The sequence below is a fragment of the Cupressus sempervirens genome, chromosome 3, assembly GCF_028749045.1.
Source record: "Cupressus sempervirens isolate cs-2001-9-10 chromosome 3, ASM2874904v1, whole genome shotgun sequence".
NCBI lineage: Eukaryota > Viridiplantae > Streptophyta > Pinopsida > Cupressales > Cupressaceae > Cupressus > Cupressus sempervirens.
In genome coordinates, this window is record NC_143120.1 from 625,782,430 (window position 1) to 625,800,033 (window position 17,604).

At 34.3% G+C, this 17,604-nt stretch overlaps 1 protein-coding gene and 1 non-coding gene across 3 annotated transcripts in view; one reads left to right on the plus strand and one right to left on the minus strand.

Moving 5' to 3' along the window:
• LOC149568233 (Thioredoxin family protein) overlaps nucleotides 1-17,604 on the plus strand; it is a 207,530-nt gene that overhangs the window by 172,285 nt on the left and 17,641 nt on the right. For both annotated transcript variants that reach the window (XM_089821234.1, XM_089821235.1), the window contains one exon: nucleotides 13,016-13,139. In XM_089821234.1, the coding sequence (XP_089677360.1) occupies nucleotides 13,016-13,139 (124 nt within the window). The remainder of the gene's footprint in view (nucleotides 1-13,015; nucleotides 13,140-17,604) is intronic.
• On the minus strand, nucleotides 902-1,001 carry LOC149568236 (U6 spliceosomal RNA). Its single transcript, XR_016363230.1, has one exon. It is a non-coding gene; the product is annotated as a U6 spliceosomal RNA (small nuclear RNA).

The window sequence follows — 17,604 nt, forward strand, 5'->3', positions numbered from 1 at the left end:
CAACAAGATTCAGGCGTAAGATTTTGATATCGAGTACATCAAGGGAAGGAACAACGTGGTAGTAGATGCACTTTCTAGGAGACCGGCCAGTGCTACTTGTTGTGCTATGTTTGAGATCTCAGTTGATTGGAAGTCTCAACTAATAGCTGAGTACTCCAAGAACACTTTTGCTTGTGAGTTTATGGATGGGAAAATTCAAGATGATAAATACAGAGTCATAGATGATATTTTCTATAACAAAAACAAGATCTACTTTGTTCTAGAATCCAAACTTAAGGAGTGAATTATGCAAGCCATTCATGATAATCTGGTAGCTGGTCACCCTAGATACTTCAAGACTTATAGGTAGATTAGTGAGAGGTTTGCGTAGAGGGGCCTCAAGGATGATGTCCTCTGACATGTTAGATCTTGTATGACTTCTTGACAAAATAAGATAAAGCATATATATCTTGTTGGTTTGTTACAACCACTACCTGTTCCCAAGCATAAATGAGAAAGTATTGTTGTGGATTGTATGACAGGGCTCCCAATGGTACAAGGTAAAAAATACTATATTTGTGGTGGTGGATAGATTGATAAAATATGCTCATTTTTTTGCCATAGTTGTAGATTCAACAGCCTCGCAGGTGGCTGCATTGTTCTTTAAAGAGGTCTTCAAATCACATGGTCTACTTAAGACCATTATCAGCGATAAGGACAACCAGTTTCTCATCACATTTTGGCAGGGGTTGTTTAAGCTCGTAGGGACACAACTAACACCTAGCACTACTTATCATCCTTAGATGAATGGACAAATAGAGATATTAAATAAATGCATAGAAGGGTACCTCTACAATTATGTCTCTAGTTAGCAACGAGCGCAACTCAAACGGCTTTACTTGGGTGAATACTGCTTTAACTCTACAATATCAAATGTCTATAGACGTGTCATCCTTGTGTAGGGGCCATGCTAATCTTCTTTGTATCGTTTTAGTTTTATTGGACATAAATTGGTAACTTCTTGGGAAGATACCAACAATTTTTAAAATGACTTAAATTTAATCAAAAATGCATTTTGTTTTACAAAATTCAATAAGGAGATGCATCTAATAAGTCAGTAAATGAGTAAGCAAACCAAACAAGCTGATCTATATATATATATATATATATATATATATATATATATATATATATATGCAATATGTAACAAAATCACATCCAGATGTGGATTGTCGATGGCTAGCAGCCATTGTCAGAGACTCAACTCTGAAGCAAACTAAAAATAGCAAATTGTCTTTGTAAAAAGATATGCAATTATGAATGTCAAGTGCAATATGAAACTTGTCGATAGCTTCATCTTCCCCTTCCCAATAGCTCTAGTAAAACCTTGGAGTAGGAGGGGGTCTAGCCCTAGCAGTCCTTTGTGATGTAGCTGGTGTTGACGCTGATAATGACTCCTCATCATTTGAATCCTCACTGTTAACTATTAGTGCCCTCACTGTCACTATCCTCTTGAATGTCATCCTATCTTGGTGCAAAACCACCCTCCTCCATAGCCTACCTCTCCACATCATATATGTCATCCACTGTAATCAATGGAGGTTGCTTCGATGCTATCGAATCACCATAAAGATCTATTTCATCTAAATCAACTGGTTCAATTGGTGTTGAGTCTAAATTTCTTATGCACAACATAAGGTTATATTCCACAAAGACAAGGTCATTTAGGCCATTTTGTGCCAACTTGTTCCTCTTCTTTGTGTAAATGGCTTTGAATAAGCCCCAATTGTGCTCACAACTGGATGAACAACATTGCTGACATAAGATGTGAAGGGCAAGTTGTTGATTTGGGACATTTCCACCCCAATCTCACCACCAAGCATCCGCAGGATAAATTTAAAAGAGTTAGAAAGCAAGGTGAGAACATGTTTTTGTAACTTAGTTTTTACCTACTTATCATGCATGTGAAAGACTCCAAATTCCAACTATTGTACTTGGGGTTTGGGTGTTTCTACTCTCCTTGCCAAGTCTAAGGAGAATAACTTGCTTGTTGCATTTTGATACACTTCCATCTCGGCCACAATGAGATCTCTCACCTCAACGTCGCATGTCATTCTCTGCATGCATTCACTAAAGCCCTCCATGACCTATTCGTTGGAATCTGTGTACGATGGAGAGAAGCAGAAATGAGGGTTGAGGAACTACCTTACTGAATGACTAGGTTGGTGGAGCTGATTTCTCCACCTCTTATCAATAATTGCTCATATGGGCTCAAATTTTAGGTTGTTCCCCATGTATTGATTACTTATAGCCTCTTTGACCCTATCCATGGCCTCATAAAGATACCCCATTGGGGTTAGTTCCCCATCTACCAAGTGGAGAACTCTAACCAAGGGCTTCACCACTTACAATTGAAACATAGAAAATGATTATCATTAATCTGAGAGTAGGGTTATAAATTAATAATGAAAGACTTGATTATTGAATAAAAAAAAATTAAATATTCAAGTTTTAAAGTTTCCAAGTTACCTCCACAATTTTTGTAGCTAGATAAAAAAAGTGGCTGTCAAAGACAATGCGTGCAGTACTCTGTTTATTGGGCTTCTTTGAATAACTTGAGTCTAGCAATGGTTGACTCACAAGCAATCGCCTCAAAGGATTCAAAGGACCAATAAGACTTTGGAAAGTTAAGAGAATCATTGTGAACCTTGTAACTGCGGGACTAATCAACTCCTTCCCATGGGTAAATCCTCTCATCAAGCGAAGGACCCAAGAGTGATTGTAGATGTATTTTATTACCTTCCTTGCATCCTCTACGATCGGTTTCACCCAATTCAATTTACTTATATCCTCCAAAAGAATGTCAATAACATGCGCTGCACAAAGAGACCAAAAGAGTGTACTGTGCTTATCTTGTAAGATCCTACCCCTGCTACATATGCCATTGCTTTGTCGGTTATTATTTGCATCACATTATCAGCCCCAACCTCCATCACAACATTTTCTAGCATTAGAGCTAAAGTTTCAGTCATCTTTATCTTGTCTGAGGCATCCAAAGATTTAAGAAAGACTACTTGATCCTTGTAAGAAACCAAAAAAAGTGCTGACAGTATGGTTTCTTCCATCCATCCATCCATCCCATTGCAATTTATGTTCTTCAACCACATCTTTAGCACTAGAAACAACATCTTTCAGCAATCTACAAGCACAAAATAAAATAACATCAAGTACACAACTTTGATTAAAAAAAGTTTTACATTCAACTCAAATAAGTAAATTGTAAAATTGTAAAAAGTATTAAAATTTGAAGTCAACTAACCTCCCACTCAAGTCTGCAAGAGTAGGTGCCTTCTAGCCCTTTCTCATCATTGTACAACCAATCACAAAATTCAGCAAAAAAGGAACTTGTTGCAACATTGAAGTTGATGTTAAAAAACCAAAAAGAAACACATTGAATGTTAACTTGTCGATGCACATCATTGTTCCAACTAGGATCCTCTAATGATAGTTGTGCTCCAGGCATGTTTCTATGCACAACAAACCATCAAGAGAAGATTTATGTGGCCTACTAGAACCAGCGGAAGAGAAAGTTTAGTGGATGGTAGGTGTGCGGATCCATGAAGCACAAAGAGAGCCCACTATGCCCTCAACTGTTGCTTCTTCTTCATCAAGGATGAGTGGAATACTTGGTCACAACCCACATCATTTCATTATGATCATTGTTTTAGCAATTCAAACTAATAATGGTGATTAGAAAATAATAAATGATTTTTAAAAAGGAGACATACCTTGCAATTCAGAAATGGCTTCCCTCATGGCCAATTTCGCCCTTTCCCTTTTCAATTTTTTCTCTTCTTGGGCACTGAGAAAGCCAATCATCTATCTTTTTATTTCCTTCATGGTCGGACCACAAATCCTTGTGTTACGCTTTTTTATACCGCAAGGTTGTACTTCAAATGAGATATGCATCCATGAATTTTTATTTTTTGCATTTATGCATATCACACTATTATTCTTGGTTCCACTCAAAGGCATATTTCCATGCTTCATCTCTAGCTCCTTAAGGGTGCATGCCTACAAATCTAGATGGACATTCATTTATAGGGCCACTGGCAAATGGTGCAGTTGACCCAACTGTAAAGGAATCTATATTTTCCATTTAATGCAAAATCTCTACACATACAAAACAGAAATTTAAGCCACAAACTTAGAAACTTAATAAACATATTTAGGAACAAACTAAATTAGATTAAAACTTTAAATAAGTTTAAACACAAGCGAAAATATGAAAGAGAAAACCAAAAATGTGTTAGGTTATGAAATTATTGAGAAAACTATATGTTTTTTTGAGAAAAATTGCAAAGACATGGTGTTAGATCTTAGTTATAACTCTCTAAAACGTGTTGAAAAACATTGCAAATGGTACTCTAGAGTTTTGATAAATTCAGATGCAACTAAGGCAAGACACAACAATTTTTAACTAAGAAGAAAAAAGAATTTTAAAAACATACTTGTGAATCAGGATTTGCTTAAAAAGAGCTTTGAATCTACTTCAAATCCACTTGCAATCAATCTACAAGGTTGCCAAACATTATTTCTCTCTCTCAAAACACTTCTCTCCTCCAAATGATCCAAAATGCATAAAAAAAAAATAAGCAACTTGTTGGGCATCATTGTTTTACTACTGCCATCCATGCGAGAAGTCTGCTAGTTATCACGAGAAGTTGGCAAGAAGTGGCCAACTTCTATCCAAGAAGTTAAAGAATTCTTGACAAGAAAGCTATGTTGTTTCTCGTTTTGAGAAACTTCTTGAAAGATGTAGAGATGTCTACCACTTCTCGGCGAGAATTTGAACTATGGTGTGCACTAATGCTTCAAGTGTAAGAAACTTGAAATAATGATTATATTAATATTGAAAAATTTGTGTGGCAGATGCTTCAATGCATGTATGTTTGTATTTATTATTGTATAATAAAGTTGCATTGGTCCTCACATTGCGCAAGTGACTTTTCTAGACATAAGGAATGTGATATTATTACATCATCAATACAAATAGTAAATGCTCATATGAATAAAGTATAGTGTAATGTATAACAACTCTTGTTATTTAAATTGGACATGATGCCAATTTTGTTGCAAAAGTTAACAAAATGAATAGAACTAAGAGGTGAGTCATTAGATCAACAAATTGATTGAGATGTTCAATAGAAGAGAGAAATATCTCAAGAATCAACCACTTGTTAAAGTAGTAATGATGAACTTAAATGTGCTTTGTGTGAACATTGGAAATAGGATTCTTTGGAAACTTTAGAAGCCCTCATTGTCATAAGAAAAGTGGAGTCACTATAATCTGAGGAAGTTGAAGATAAAAAAAAATTCAACATGTAATTATATGGCTTTCATAGGCAGCACTTGCAGCTTCTTTGTGTTTGTCTTTAGTGGAACAATAAAACAGAATGTGTTAAATCTTACTTTACCATGAACAACTCTCAATCCTAAAAGGAAAGTGTAGCTGGCGTTGAATCTCTAAGTGTCCACTAAACCAGCCCAATCAGAGTTCATATAGATGAACTTAAATGTGCTTGGTGTGAACATTGAAAATAGGATTCTTCAGAAATTTTAGAAGCCCTCATTGTCATAAAAAAGTGGAGTCACTATAATCTGAGGAAGTTGAAGATCAAAAAAATTCAACATGTAATTGTATGGCTTTCATAGGCAGCACTTGCAGCTTCTTTGTGTTTGTATTTAGTGGAACAATAAAACAGAATGTGTTAAATCTTACTTTACCATGAACAACTCTCGATCCCAAAAGGAAAGTGTAGCTGGCGTTGAATCTCTAAGTGTCCACTAAACCAGCCCAATCAGAGTTCATACAGATGAACTTAAATGAGCTTGGTGTGAACATTGAAAATTGGATTCTTCGGAAACTTTAGAAGCCCTCATTGTCATAAAAAAGTAGAGTCACTATAATCTGAGGAAGTTGAAGATCAAAACAAATTCAACATGTAATTATATGGCTTTCATAGGCAGCACTTGCAGCTTCTTTGTGTTTGTCTCTTGTGGAACATAAAAACAAAATGTGTTAAATCTTACTTTACCATGAAACAACTCTCGATCCCAAAAGGAAAGTGTAGCTGGCGTTGAATCTCTAAATGTCCACTGAACCAGCCCAATCAAAGTTCATACAAACAAGGCCAATGTCAAAATTACCTTTTATAGATTGAAACACATATGCCAACTGCTAATGAATGAACATTGGTTGTGGTAAAGCCCAAAAAATAAAAATAATAAAACAAACATCTAGTGATATGGATGTTGAAGGGAAATAAAAGCACCCTAGAAAGTCATTTGAGATCAGTATGCACATCCTATATCCAATAGTTCTTTGAACAACTTCTAATAAGAAAATGTTAAATCCGTAACTCTAATCAACATACTGATCTGATTGTACACATCGCACAGACCTTAGCATTCTCTCAATGCCTTATGAAAGCCTAGATTTATATTGCGCCTTTGATAGGCATGATCGGCGTCTCCCTTGGGTGTTATGTGTTTTAGTGTTAAACCTTAACTAATCCTAGTTAATATTGTTTACATGCCATTACATCCTTTAGGCACTGATTATAAGGAGGAGTTTATATGGGCCGACCTAGATAGGGTCATGTCCCCTCAAGGGACATGCCCTTTGGGTAAGGTATTTATGAAGGGTGTGGTTGTAGTTAAAGGATACACAAAGAACATGGTTGTAGTTAAAGGATGCACAAAGAACATAAAGTCTGCTCCTTTAAGCAAGTCTGCCCTATTCGAATGCTTTGAGAAATAGAACATTGCAGAATAAATAATATATTATTGACATCTCTTTATACAAGTCAGACTTAAGCAAGATCATCTTTAGCAAGCACAATAGAAGGTATAATCTAAAGTTTGATCACACAGAATTTGCAGAAACTTTACATGGTATCAAAGCTCTGGTAGTCGAACCTAGGCTCTACAAATTAAACAATCAAACTTAGTATATATAACAACATTCTCCTATCTTCAATGGCATACACAATCAAACGCGAGGACAACTTTGATGAGAAAAAAACACTTTGATGCTTGGAAATTCAGAATCATGATGATTCTTAAAGAAAATGATGTGAAATAGTTTGTTGATAAAGCATCCAAGCTACCTAATACTGAACCTCATAAAACTATCTAGAGTAAAGGAAACAGGAAAGACATGCAAATCATATTAGATGGAGTAAAAAATGAAATAGTACCCATGCTAATGAAACATCAAACATCATTCAATATGATGAATGCATATGAGGTTAACAATGCAACTGGAGTCCTCACACTAAAAAGGAAACTAAATCATATACAAATAAACAAGTGAGAATCGATGAATTCTTACTTCCTAAGGGTTGCTAGTCTAAGAGATGAACTTGCAAGTATAGGAACCATAGTTGATGACAAAGAATTAACATTGATTGCTATAGATGGATTACCAAATTCATGGGAAACATTCGCACAAGGAGTAAGTGCTAGAGACAATCCTCTTGACTTAAATAGACTTAAGGAAGATTGTCTTCAGGAAGAATTCAGAAAACTTAAAAAAGGGAGAAAGTTGAAAACTGAAGACAGAGAACTTCATGTTCTCAACACAAATTCCTATAATGGTAAGAAGAAGCACTTTAAGAAGAAGAATGCTTATCAAAAGAATGATAAATCTAAGATCTATCCAAAATAATATGCTTCAAATGCGAAAATTTTAGACACTGCAGATCTAATTGCCATGAGAATTCTAAATAGAAAGTAAATTGTACAAACATTACTAGGAAAGAAGATAAGTATGATCCTGAGAATTGTGTATTGTATTCGACACTATCAAATGAAGTCTCAAGTAAGGCATGGGTGATTGATAGTGGATCATCTCGACATATTACAAGCTATAGAGAAGCACTAGACTCTATATCAGAAAAAGTTAATGGCGAAGTCACCATTGATGATAATTCAACACATTCCATCAAAAGAATTGGAAATTGCACTTTGAAACTAAAGTCAGGTAGTTCTCTTCTTCTCAAATGAGTACTCTATGTACCTGAAATAAAAAGGAATCTAATCTCGGTTACAACACTTGAAGATGGACATAATGTTGCATTTATGGACAGTACAGTAATGACCTAGGCTAAGAATTCCTCATTTAAGAAAGTAAAATTGATTCGTCAAAGAAAGGGGTAATTGTATGGATTAAATTCAGAACCTAGTTGACCTATTCAAGCCTTAATTCATGAAGCTATTGATATAAATGAAATATGGCACAAAAGGTTAGGACATCTAAATTTCAAAACCTTATCAACTATGGAGAAGATGGTCACTGGTTTACCTAAACTGAATAAAGATCACCCAAGCATATGCAAAGGATGTGCTTTGGGTAAGAACACCAAAAGTCCGTTTCATGATAACACTAGAAAAACTAACGATGTTTTGGAATTAATCCACTTAGATTTATGTGGACCTATGTCTATTCCTTCTCTTGGAGGATTCTAGTACTATATACTTTTTATAGATGACTTCTCTAGAAAAACTTGGATTTACTTTTTAAAATGTAAAGAATCAGAAGAAATCCTTAAGATTTTTAAAGAATTTAAAACCTTAACTGAAAACTTATCAGGACATAAAATTGAAACTCTTAGGACTGATAATGGAGGGGAATATACCTCAGATTTGTTTAAGGAGTTTTGTATAAAAAAAGGAATTAAGAGGGAGTATACTATTCTTTATAACCTACAATAAAACGGGGTAGCAGAAAGGAAGAATAGGACAATTATAGAAGCTGCAAGAGCTATGATATTTGATCAAAACCTAAAATATTATCTTTGAGCAGAAGCCTCTTGTACTGCTATCTATATTCAAAACAAAAGTCTTCACTCCTACCATGGAGATAAAACTCCTAAAGAAGTCTTTACTAAGGTTAAATCTAATATAAGTCATCTTAGGATTTTTGGGTGCCCAGTATATATGCATGTTCCAAATGAAAAGAGAACTAAGTTAGAACCCTCTGGGAGGAAAGGTATTTTTGTAGAGTATAGTGAAACATCTAAAGCATATAGGATTTTCATACTTGGTCAAAAAAATATTGAATTTAGTGGGGATGTAATTTTTGAAAAAGATTTAGCATTTCAAAGAGCCATTAGTTCTAGAGATCCCTCTCCCTTACCTAGTTTTGAAGAAAATACCGAATCTGAGTCTCAGAGGGAGAACATTGAAGAAATTGAAGATGAAATTCAAAATGTTAATCTTGAAAAAACTCAAAATTCCAAAAAAGACCACTTTGGGCCATTAATACAATAGAGGAAGCATAAGACTTTGCTGCACCATCTAGAACCTTCAGAGAAAGAAAAAGACCCAAAAGATTTTCTAGTTATGCAGCAAACATGAATGATTTGTCTAAATCAGAACCAACTAATGTTTCAGATGCTATTAAACGTACTGCTTGGAAGGATGTCATGACAGAAGAATACCAATCCGTTATCAAGAATGATGTTTGGAAAATTGTTCCCAGACCCAAAGAAAAGTTTGTTGTTTCTTCCAAGTGGATATTTAAAATCAAGCATGCTGCTGATGGTAGCATTAAAAAATATAAAGCTAGATTTGTAGCCAAGGGATTATCTCAGAAAAAGGGAATTGATTATGAAGAAACCTTTTCTCTTATTGCCAGATACACCTCTATAAGAATAGTCCCAACTATTGTAGCATCGAAGGGATGGAAAGTACATCAGATTGATGTAAAAACAACATTTCTAAATGGAAAGATTACAGAAGAGGTATATTTAGAGCAACTTGAAGGATTTTAAACTCATAACCCTAAAAAATTTGTTTGCAAGCTCAAGAAAGCTCTCAATGGGCTTAAACAGGTTCCAAGGGCATGATATGAAAGAATTGATAAGTATCTCACCAGCTTAGGATTCTCCAAGAATGAAGCTGATCCAAATCTATATTATAAAAGGGATACAGATGATATGGTAATTTTGATATTGTATGTTCATGATTTACTAATAACAGGTGATGATCATCTCATTGATCAATGCAAGAAAGATCTAATTAGAGAATTTGAGATGAAAGATTTAGGAGTCCTTCATTACTTCCTAGGACTGGAAGTATGGAAAATTCTAACAGCATCATACTTAATCAAGGAAAGTATACAGTAGACATTTTCAAGAGATTTGGAAAGTGGAACTTCAGGCCTATGTCTTCTCCCATGGAGATTAATTTACATAAACTTAAGGAAGCAGCAATAGAATCACCTTCCATAGATTCTACTCTTTACAGACAGATGATTGGGTCCCTTATGTACTTGATAAATACAAGACCTGATATTTGCTATGTCGTTAATGCATTAAGTCAGTTTTTGTGTGAGCCAAAGGAGATTCACCTAGTTGTAGTCAAACACATTGTGAGATACTTACAAGGCACTCTTAACCTTGGGCTCAAGTATGAGAAAGTTGAATTGAACCTACATGGATACACAGACTTATATTGGGCTGGAAGTGTTACTGATAGGAAAAACACTTTAGGATGTTGTTTTAGTTTATGCTTAGCAATGATATCTTGGATATGTAGAAAACAGTCTTCAGTAGCACAAAGTTCCACAAAAGCCAAATACATTGCAGCAACGATGGCCTCTCGGGAATCAATTTGGCATAGAAAGTTACTTGTGGGATTATTTGGTCAAGCTAGGAATCCTACAATTATTCATTTTGATAAACAGAGTTCAATCAAACTTTTTGTGAATATAGTTTTTCATGACAGGTCCAAGCATATCGAAATTCCTTACCATTATGTAAGAGATATGGTAGATAGAAATATTGTAAAATTAGAATACATTTGCACTACAGATCAGATAGTAGATATTCTTACCAAGCCTCTCTCTCTCTCGTGAAGATAGATCACTTTAGGAAAAGACTTGGTATAGTTGAATTGTAATACATTTGTATTCTTTAAATTATTAATAAAATAATTGTATTGTCAGGCTATTGATTGTTATGGGCTTCATCATTTGTACTCATTATCTAAGAGGTGATGATCTCTGAGATAATGAACACTTGTATAAAAGACATTATGAGAGATGACGATCTCTTAGATAGTGTGCTAAACAATAGAGATTACTGTAAGATCTAGATGAGTTCAAGATCACATTATGATGTAGACATTGTTATGCCTAAAAGTCACAATTTGGATAAAGGAGAATTTTATTATTCTCCGGAGTTTTTTTTGTGTTCTGGTAGATATTAACTTAGGATCATGTTGTGATATAGGAATACTAGTACCTATGAGTCACAACTTGGATAAATGAAGAATTTAATTATTCTCTAGATTTATTCTGTATATTGTATTCTTTGCAATACTGTTATCACTAGTATTAGTGATATGTCATATCATAGGTTTAGTTATATGACATAGTATCATGTGTTCAATGATACCACATGCTAAGAAAGATTTAGATAGATATAGGGTATCAATCTATGCTTATTCATTTTAATTGATGTTGCTAGATATGTTATCTCTCAGTATGTTTATCAAGTTAAGAGGAAGTGTTAAATCCGTAACTCTGATCAACATACTGATGTGACTGTGTAGATCACATAGACCTTAGCATTCTCTTGATGCCTTATGAATGCCTAGATTTATATTGCTACTTTGATAGGCATGATCGGCATCTCCCTTGAGTGTTATTTGTTTTAGTGTTAAACCTTAACTAATCCTAGTTAATATTGTTTACATGCCATTACATCCTTTAGGCACCAATTATGAGGAGTTTATGGGTCGACCTAGATAGGGTGATGTCCCTTCAAGGGACATGCCCTTTGGGTAAGGTATTTATGAAGGGTGTAGTTGTAGTTAAAGGGTACACAAAGAACATAAAGTCTGCTCCTTTAAGCAAGTCTGCCCTATTCAAATACTTTCATCAGAATAACTAATATACAAGTCAGACTTAAGGAAGATCATCTTCAACAAGCACAATAGAAGGTATAATCTAAAGTTTGATCATACAGAATTTGTAGAAACTTTACAGCAAATACAAGTGCATATACTATGCCATAAAAGCGGAAACAAACATAGTTGATTTCACACAATTAAAAATTTAAAACCTTAAAGGAAGTGATTGCAATTTACCAATCTAAATAAATTTCAATAGCATTGTGACATACAGATTATTAGTCTACAATCATGAAACTAGAAGAATGAGACTGAATAGAGAACACATATACGTGGGGAAAACCTTTCTAAGTAAAACCCCACCCTCCAAACCATTAAGCTAATGTATTATTCAACAACAAGTTACAATAAATTTTCAGCCTTCACATGGAGATTTACATCTTGCTCCATTCTAGAAAAAATCCGACAGCATAACCCTGTGCAAATAACTTCTCATCTCTCTCTTACATCCCTTCAATAACTCATTGTATTTTTAGAGTTTTCATACAAAAGGAAAACGTTTCTAAAGCCTCTACATTCAATGTATTTACAACTTATTTAGAAACTTCCTTTATGCACAACTCTTGCAGCAAAGAGAATAAAGGCCAAAAAATAGACTTTCTATTTTTTGCTCCAAAGTCTATCCTTGTTGAAGATATGGTCTCATTTAGCATCTTCTAAAAATGCATAAATAAAAAACCAATAAAGCATGATAAGGTTGAGTCACCATATACCAACAGATGTAAGATATACTATTAACATAAGTCATACATGCCTATTTATATATATTACAAAGTATTTTCCACCCTTATACTGTATCTAATACTAGGGAACAAGGACTTGACCTTTAGATGGAAACAATGAATTTGGGGTAGAGTCATCTTTTTTTGAAAATCCTATTGAAGTTTCTACAAAGACGAAAGTAAAAATCTTGTCATTTCTGTTTTGCTAGTTATCTTTGATCTTACTTTGTCACACAATGTTTGAGAGACTTTCTTTTTCTAACAATTCTTTATATCTTTGTACTGTCTTGAGAGAAATTTTGGTGGGGTGATTGTTGTATATGTTGATGCAGCACTTTGTTTACGGGATGGATTCCCACCATCATTCGAGCTGGTCGAGGGATGACATTGTGGGAAAGGGCCAAACCAGAAATGGCTTCAAAGAGATTGGAACTCTTTTCTTATGAAAACAACCAGGTTAGGATGGGTAAATTTCTCAAATATTTACTCTAACCATCTTTTTCACATTTATCTCGTGTCTTACAATATAATTACCAATTTAGAGTATAATTATGAGTTTCCTAGGTAATTATTTTCCCAAGAAAACTATGAAATAGGTAAATTTCTTGGTTGTTTACTCTAACCATCTTCATATTATTCACCTCATGTGTCTTACATTAAGAATCAATTCGGAGCATAATTTGTGATATTTTAGTGCAATTGAATTTCAAACCTTGAAACTCCAACCAGATCTCTGTTTCCCGATAGCACATTCCATGAATTTATAATGCTTTTTCTGTAGCTTGTGCTACAATGATAAGAGGTATGTTCTGTATCTTAAGAGAGTGCAGCTAATTTATAGAGTATAATAATAGTATGGAGATCTAAAGCTCGAAACCCAAGAAAAGTTTAATCCATTCCTCAAGTATTAAAGAATAAGAGCATATGTATACTCGGATATAATTCAAGTAAATAAACATCTAACTTGACTGGTTCCAACTTTCAGTTATTTTACCCAAATGCTAAATTTTCGTACACATATTAATAGGATTCTAAATTGTTCTCATTTCTTCACATTTCTTGTGGAGTGACAAATGGTTTATATTAATGTTTAGTAATTTAAATATTTTGCAGTGACAATGTGTATATAATTTAGAACGTTTGCATATATAATAAATGTCAGTCTCAGTCATCTTTCTATATATGCTTAGGTCATTGTAAGGTTAATGTTGAGCATGGTAAATAGGTTGGAGTTTCTAAAGACTTTCTTTGCTAAAATTTGTTTGGAACATTCAGATTAAAGATATGTATTATTAACCAAATAACCAATTGTATGAATGACAAAGAGATTATGGATAGCCACAATTAGGATGTCGGAGAAACATTGCATATTGTGAGAGTGAGAGAGAGAGAGTTTCAAACTTCATTATTTAGAGTCATTTGTGGTCTTATGTTCTCCATTAAAAATGTATTTTTTGTAACTCATACACTGGAATAACTTATTTTTTCTTTGGGCTAAATTTGAAAAGCTTTTGATGATTGATTTCTTATAACCCTCCATCTTCAACTTTCTAACAATAAATCTCACCTTTCTAACAACAAATTTAAAGGGGTGATTTTGGTCCTAGTCAAAGGTGAATGCTTTTTATTTATATCCAATGCCTTTTATTCATACTTAAAAAAAGTTTAAAGATCTTCAACTTAGGAACTTTGTCTCTAAAATTTTGAAATGTTATGTCATTGAATTGTGCTGGTTGGAACCCCCTTTCTGAAAAAGGGGGAAATGCAATCCACCACATTACTATGTAAATCTCCATTAATGTTGCAAGGTCATTGAGGTATGTGGGTTCTAATGTGTCAGTTAGCAAAGTTGTAATGCTACAAGTTAGCGTCTTAGATCTTGAAATGGTTCTCATGTTATAAGATTGCAATTTTATTAAAATGGCATTGTATTAATTAACAAGTCTGTTAGGATCCTTTTCTTTCTGTGAAATCTGTCTAGGTACTAATTTATTTTGTAATTTTTCCCCACATTTTATCTCAAGAGAATCCCTTGAGTGGGAAATCTTTGTGTTCTTAGAACTTGTCAGCTCTCATGTGTGGCTGCAAACCATTTCATTAGCTGATTTTAATTAAGTTCCATGTTTCTGTTTATGCCCTCTGTTTGTTGGTGTCTCTATGGAATTTGAGATCCTTTTGCATCCATTCTTCTTTAGCTGCAAACTTCACATTCAACTTCATCTTCTATTGGAATGTCACACTTGGTTGCAAGCATGACAAGTGGTTCTTTGCTGGCCTCCAACTTAGATAGATGCCTGATAGGACTTTTCCTTGAAAGAACAAATTTAAGAGCTACTCTTGTTGGTCTCTTTCTTATATACTGGTGCTTCAACCTCACTTCACTTCTTAGAAAGGGTTAGCTTGTTCATTAAAATCTAATCATGGCTGCTTTTTCCATTTCATTATGTTGTTCACAACTTTCTGATTTAAGAGGTGCTAAATCTGTCACCATGTTTTGAGCAAAAATTCTCTATGGTACTGGAAAAACATATCTTCATCAAGCTCCTCATTAGTTGTCTCATACATAACATTTTCCATTTGAACTTTAAAACAACTTTCTTGAAGATCCAAGAAAATAAGAAAGCCCATACCTTGGAAAATGTGTTAATGTCTACCATGTTGTAACAACAAATTTCATTCTTACAATGAGTTAACAATTTTTTTTGCACTTACAATAAAGAGACACTAGCATAATATTTGCATGATCATTTTTTTTGCATTTATAATTTAATTTTTCTTGAACTAACAAGCAAACATTAAGTACAAGATGAAAATAAAACTTAAAGTAGAGATTCTATCATAATCATTGTTACCATCTCATGAATACGTGCTAACCATAGTTAATAGCATGAAGTATGGTTTAGAGTCTACAAAGCTCTGCATAGTCATTCTAAATTCCAATTAAATATCGACTTGTTCAGCTTGAGAGAAAGCTTCATTAGAGTGCTTTTCCTCCAACAGTAGACTTGCCGATCCTTCATAGATGTTATTTATGGAAGTGATCCTACCCTTCACGAGGGCATAGATACAAGATTAGGTCTAGTTGCCATCTAAGCCTAGTGTTTAAATATCTAAAAATCTCTAGTTGGTCATACAACTATGTACTCTACTTTGTATGGATCTCTGATTAGGTCATGTATCTGAGAAAAACGTAATGCCACCTTGACCAAAGGTTAACTATTCTTGCTAAGTGTGACATATGTGTAGTCAACTATCCACCCACCCTTACTCAAACTGATATTCGCATCTCCTAATGGTTACAAAAGACTAAATTATATTGAAAGACAAGCCGTTTGGAGACATGCTCTTTCTGCATTCCATCTCGTTGATGTGTGTTTTACGATCATACCAATAGTAGAATAAAATACCAAGTATCTTATCCTCTCTTGAGAAAAATCATGTGTATGCTAACATTGCAAAAGATCATACAATAGACTCCAAGGTTCTTTTATGTTAGTTCTTGATTGTGGATAAGCTCAATGGTTGATGTGATATGTTGGTATCAAGAGGGGACTTAAGTTCTCGTTCTCAAGATGATTCAATCAATTCTAGATATGAGAGCTTTTACAATGTTATGGCGATGACAATACTTTTTGGGGGTTTCTCATTTATACATGGAAACGTAAATGAGAGTAGGGTTAAGAAATCTATTCTAATCCTAAGAACTTGAAAGATGAATAATCTTATAATGAAATCTACAAAACTTTGTTTCATCAAATTCAACAACTATGCAAAGCTAGTGAAATCTTTAAGGTTGTGTAAATAATTTTATATCACAATGAATGCCATCATAATGAACAATGTGCATCAATGATTGAAGTAAAGCATCCACATAAGGGATCAATACCAACCCTTTTCTGCGCTAGGAATCACCTAAAAAGATATGAGTAAGATGTTTCCAACACAGTACTATCATCAATCACATTCATTTAAGCACTTGAAAGAAAATCCAGTCTAAGTGAGGGAGCAAAGAAAACAAGCGAGCAGAAAAATGCTTCAAGAAATCACCAAATTTCAGTGACAACTTTACTATCTCAATAGCTCTTAAGAAACAATCTCCAAATTTCATCCTTGATAAATGAGAAGGCCTTTATATAGGTCTTAGATTACAATGGGTGGCCCAGATTGAAATGAAACCAATGACCCAAATTTTGCCTCCTCAACTTTAACAAGGATTAGGGCAAGGAAAAGGAATCAACAATTAATGGGGGGTCCCACATGGATCAATCAAAAGGCCACACACTTAGTGGGGAAGTGGTCAAGATGATCCATGCATGAAGAAAGTTCCCACTAAGTCATTAATGCCCTTTTGCTCAAAATAGACTACACCTAATTATGTTCCTTGAATGCTTGAAATCTAGACAACATTGTCCCCAATTCATCTACAATAACAATTAGCGCTACTTGTTTGAATTTCAAAATGGTTGTGACTTCAAATCTTCTGAAACTATTATCTCAATCTATAATTGAGTCTTGAGTAGTGTGCATGGCATTTGAGTAAATGGAAAAGTTCTCAAAGTCATCTCTTGAGAAGGAGTTTGATTGAAAGAACTCCTTGAAATTTCCCCTCCACCCATCTTTAGTTATATCATCCTCAATCATTCTCTGCGTAAATGAAGTTACCACTATGTTAAAGATTCCCTTTTGAATGTTTGCAACCACGTTCTCTAATTGAGCAGATTCCTTGTTGGAGGTTTCAACCAGCTTTTTTGCCATGACTATTGCACTATACCACCGTGAAATCACATTCCTCTCCCTCCCTCACCACACCATCATCAACCAACATTTGCCTAGGAGGCTCCATCAAGGCTTGCAATTGTGAGATTATCTCATTTTGGTAAAGATGTTCATTGTCCCGCAACTCATCTATGCATTGCATCCT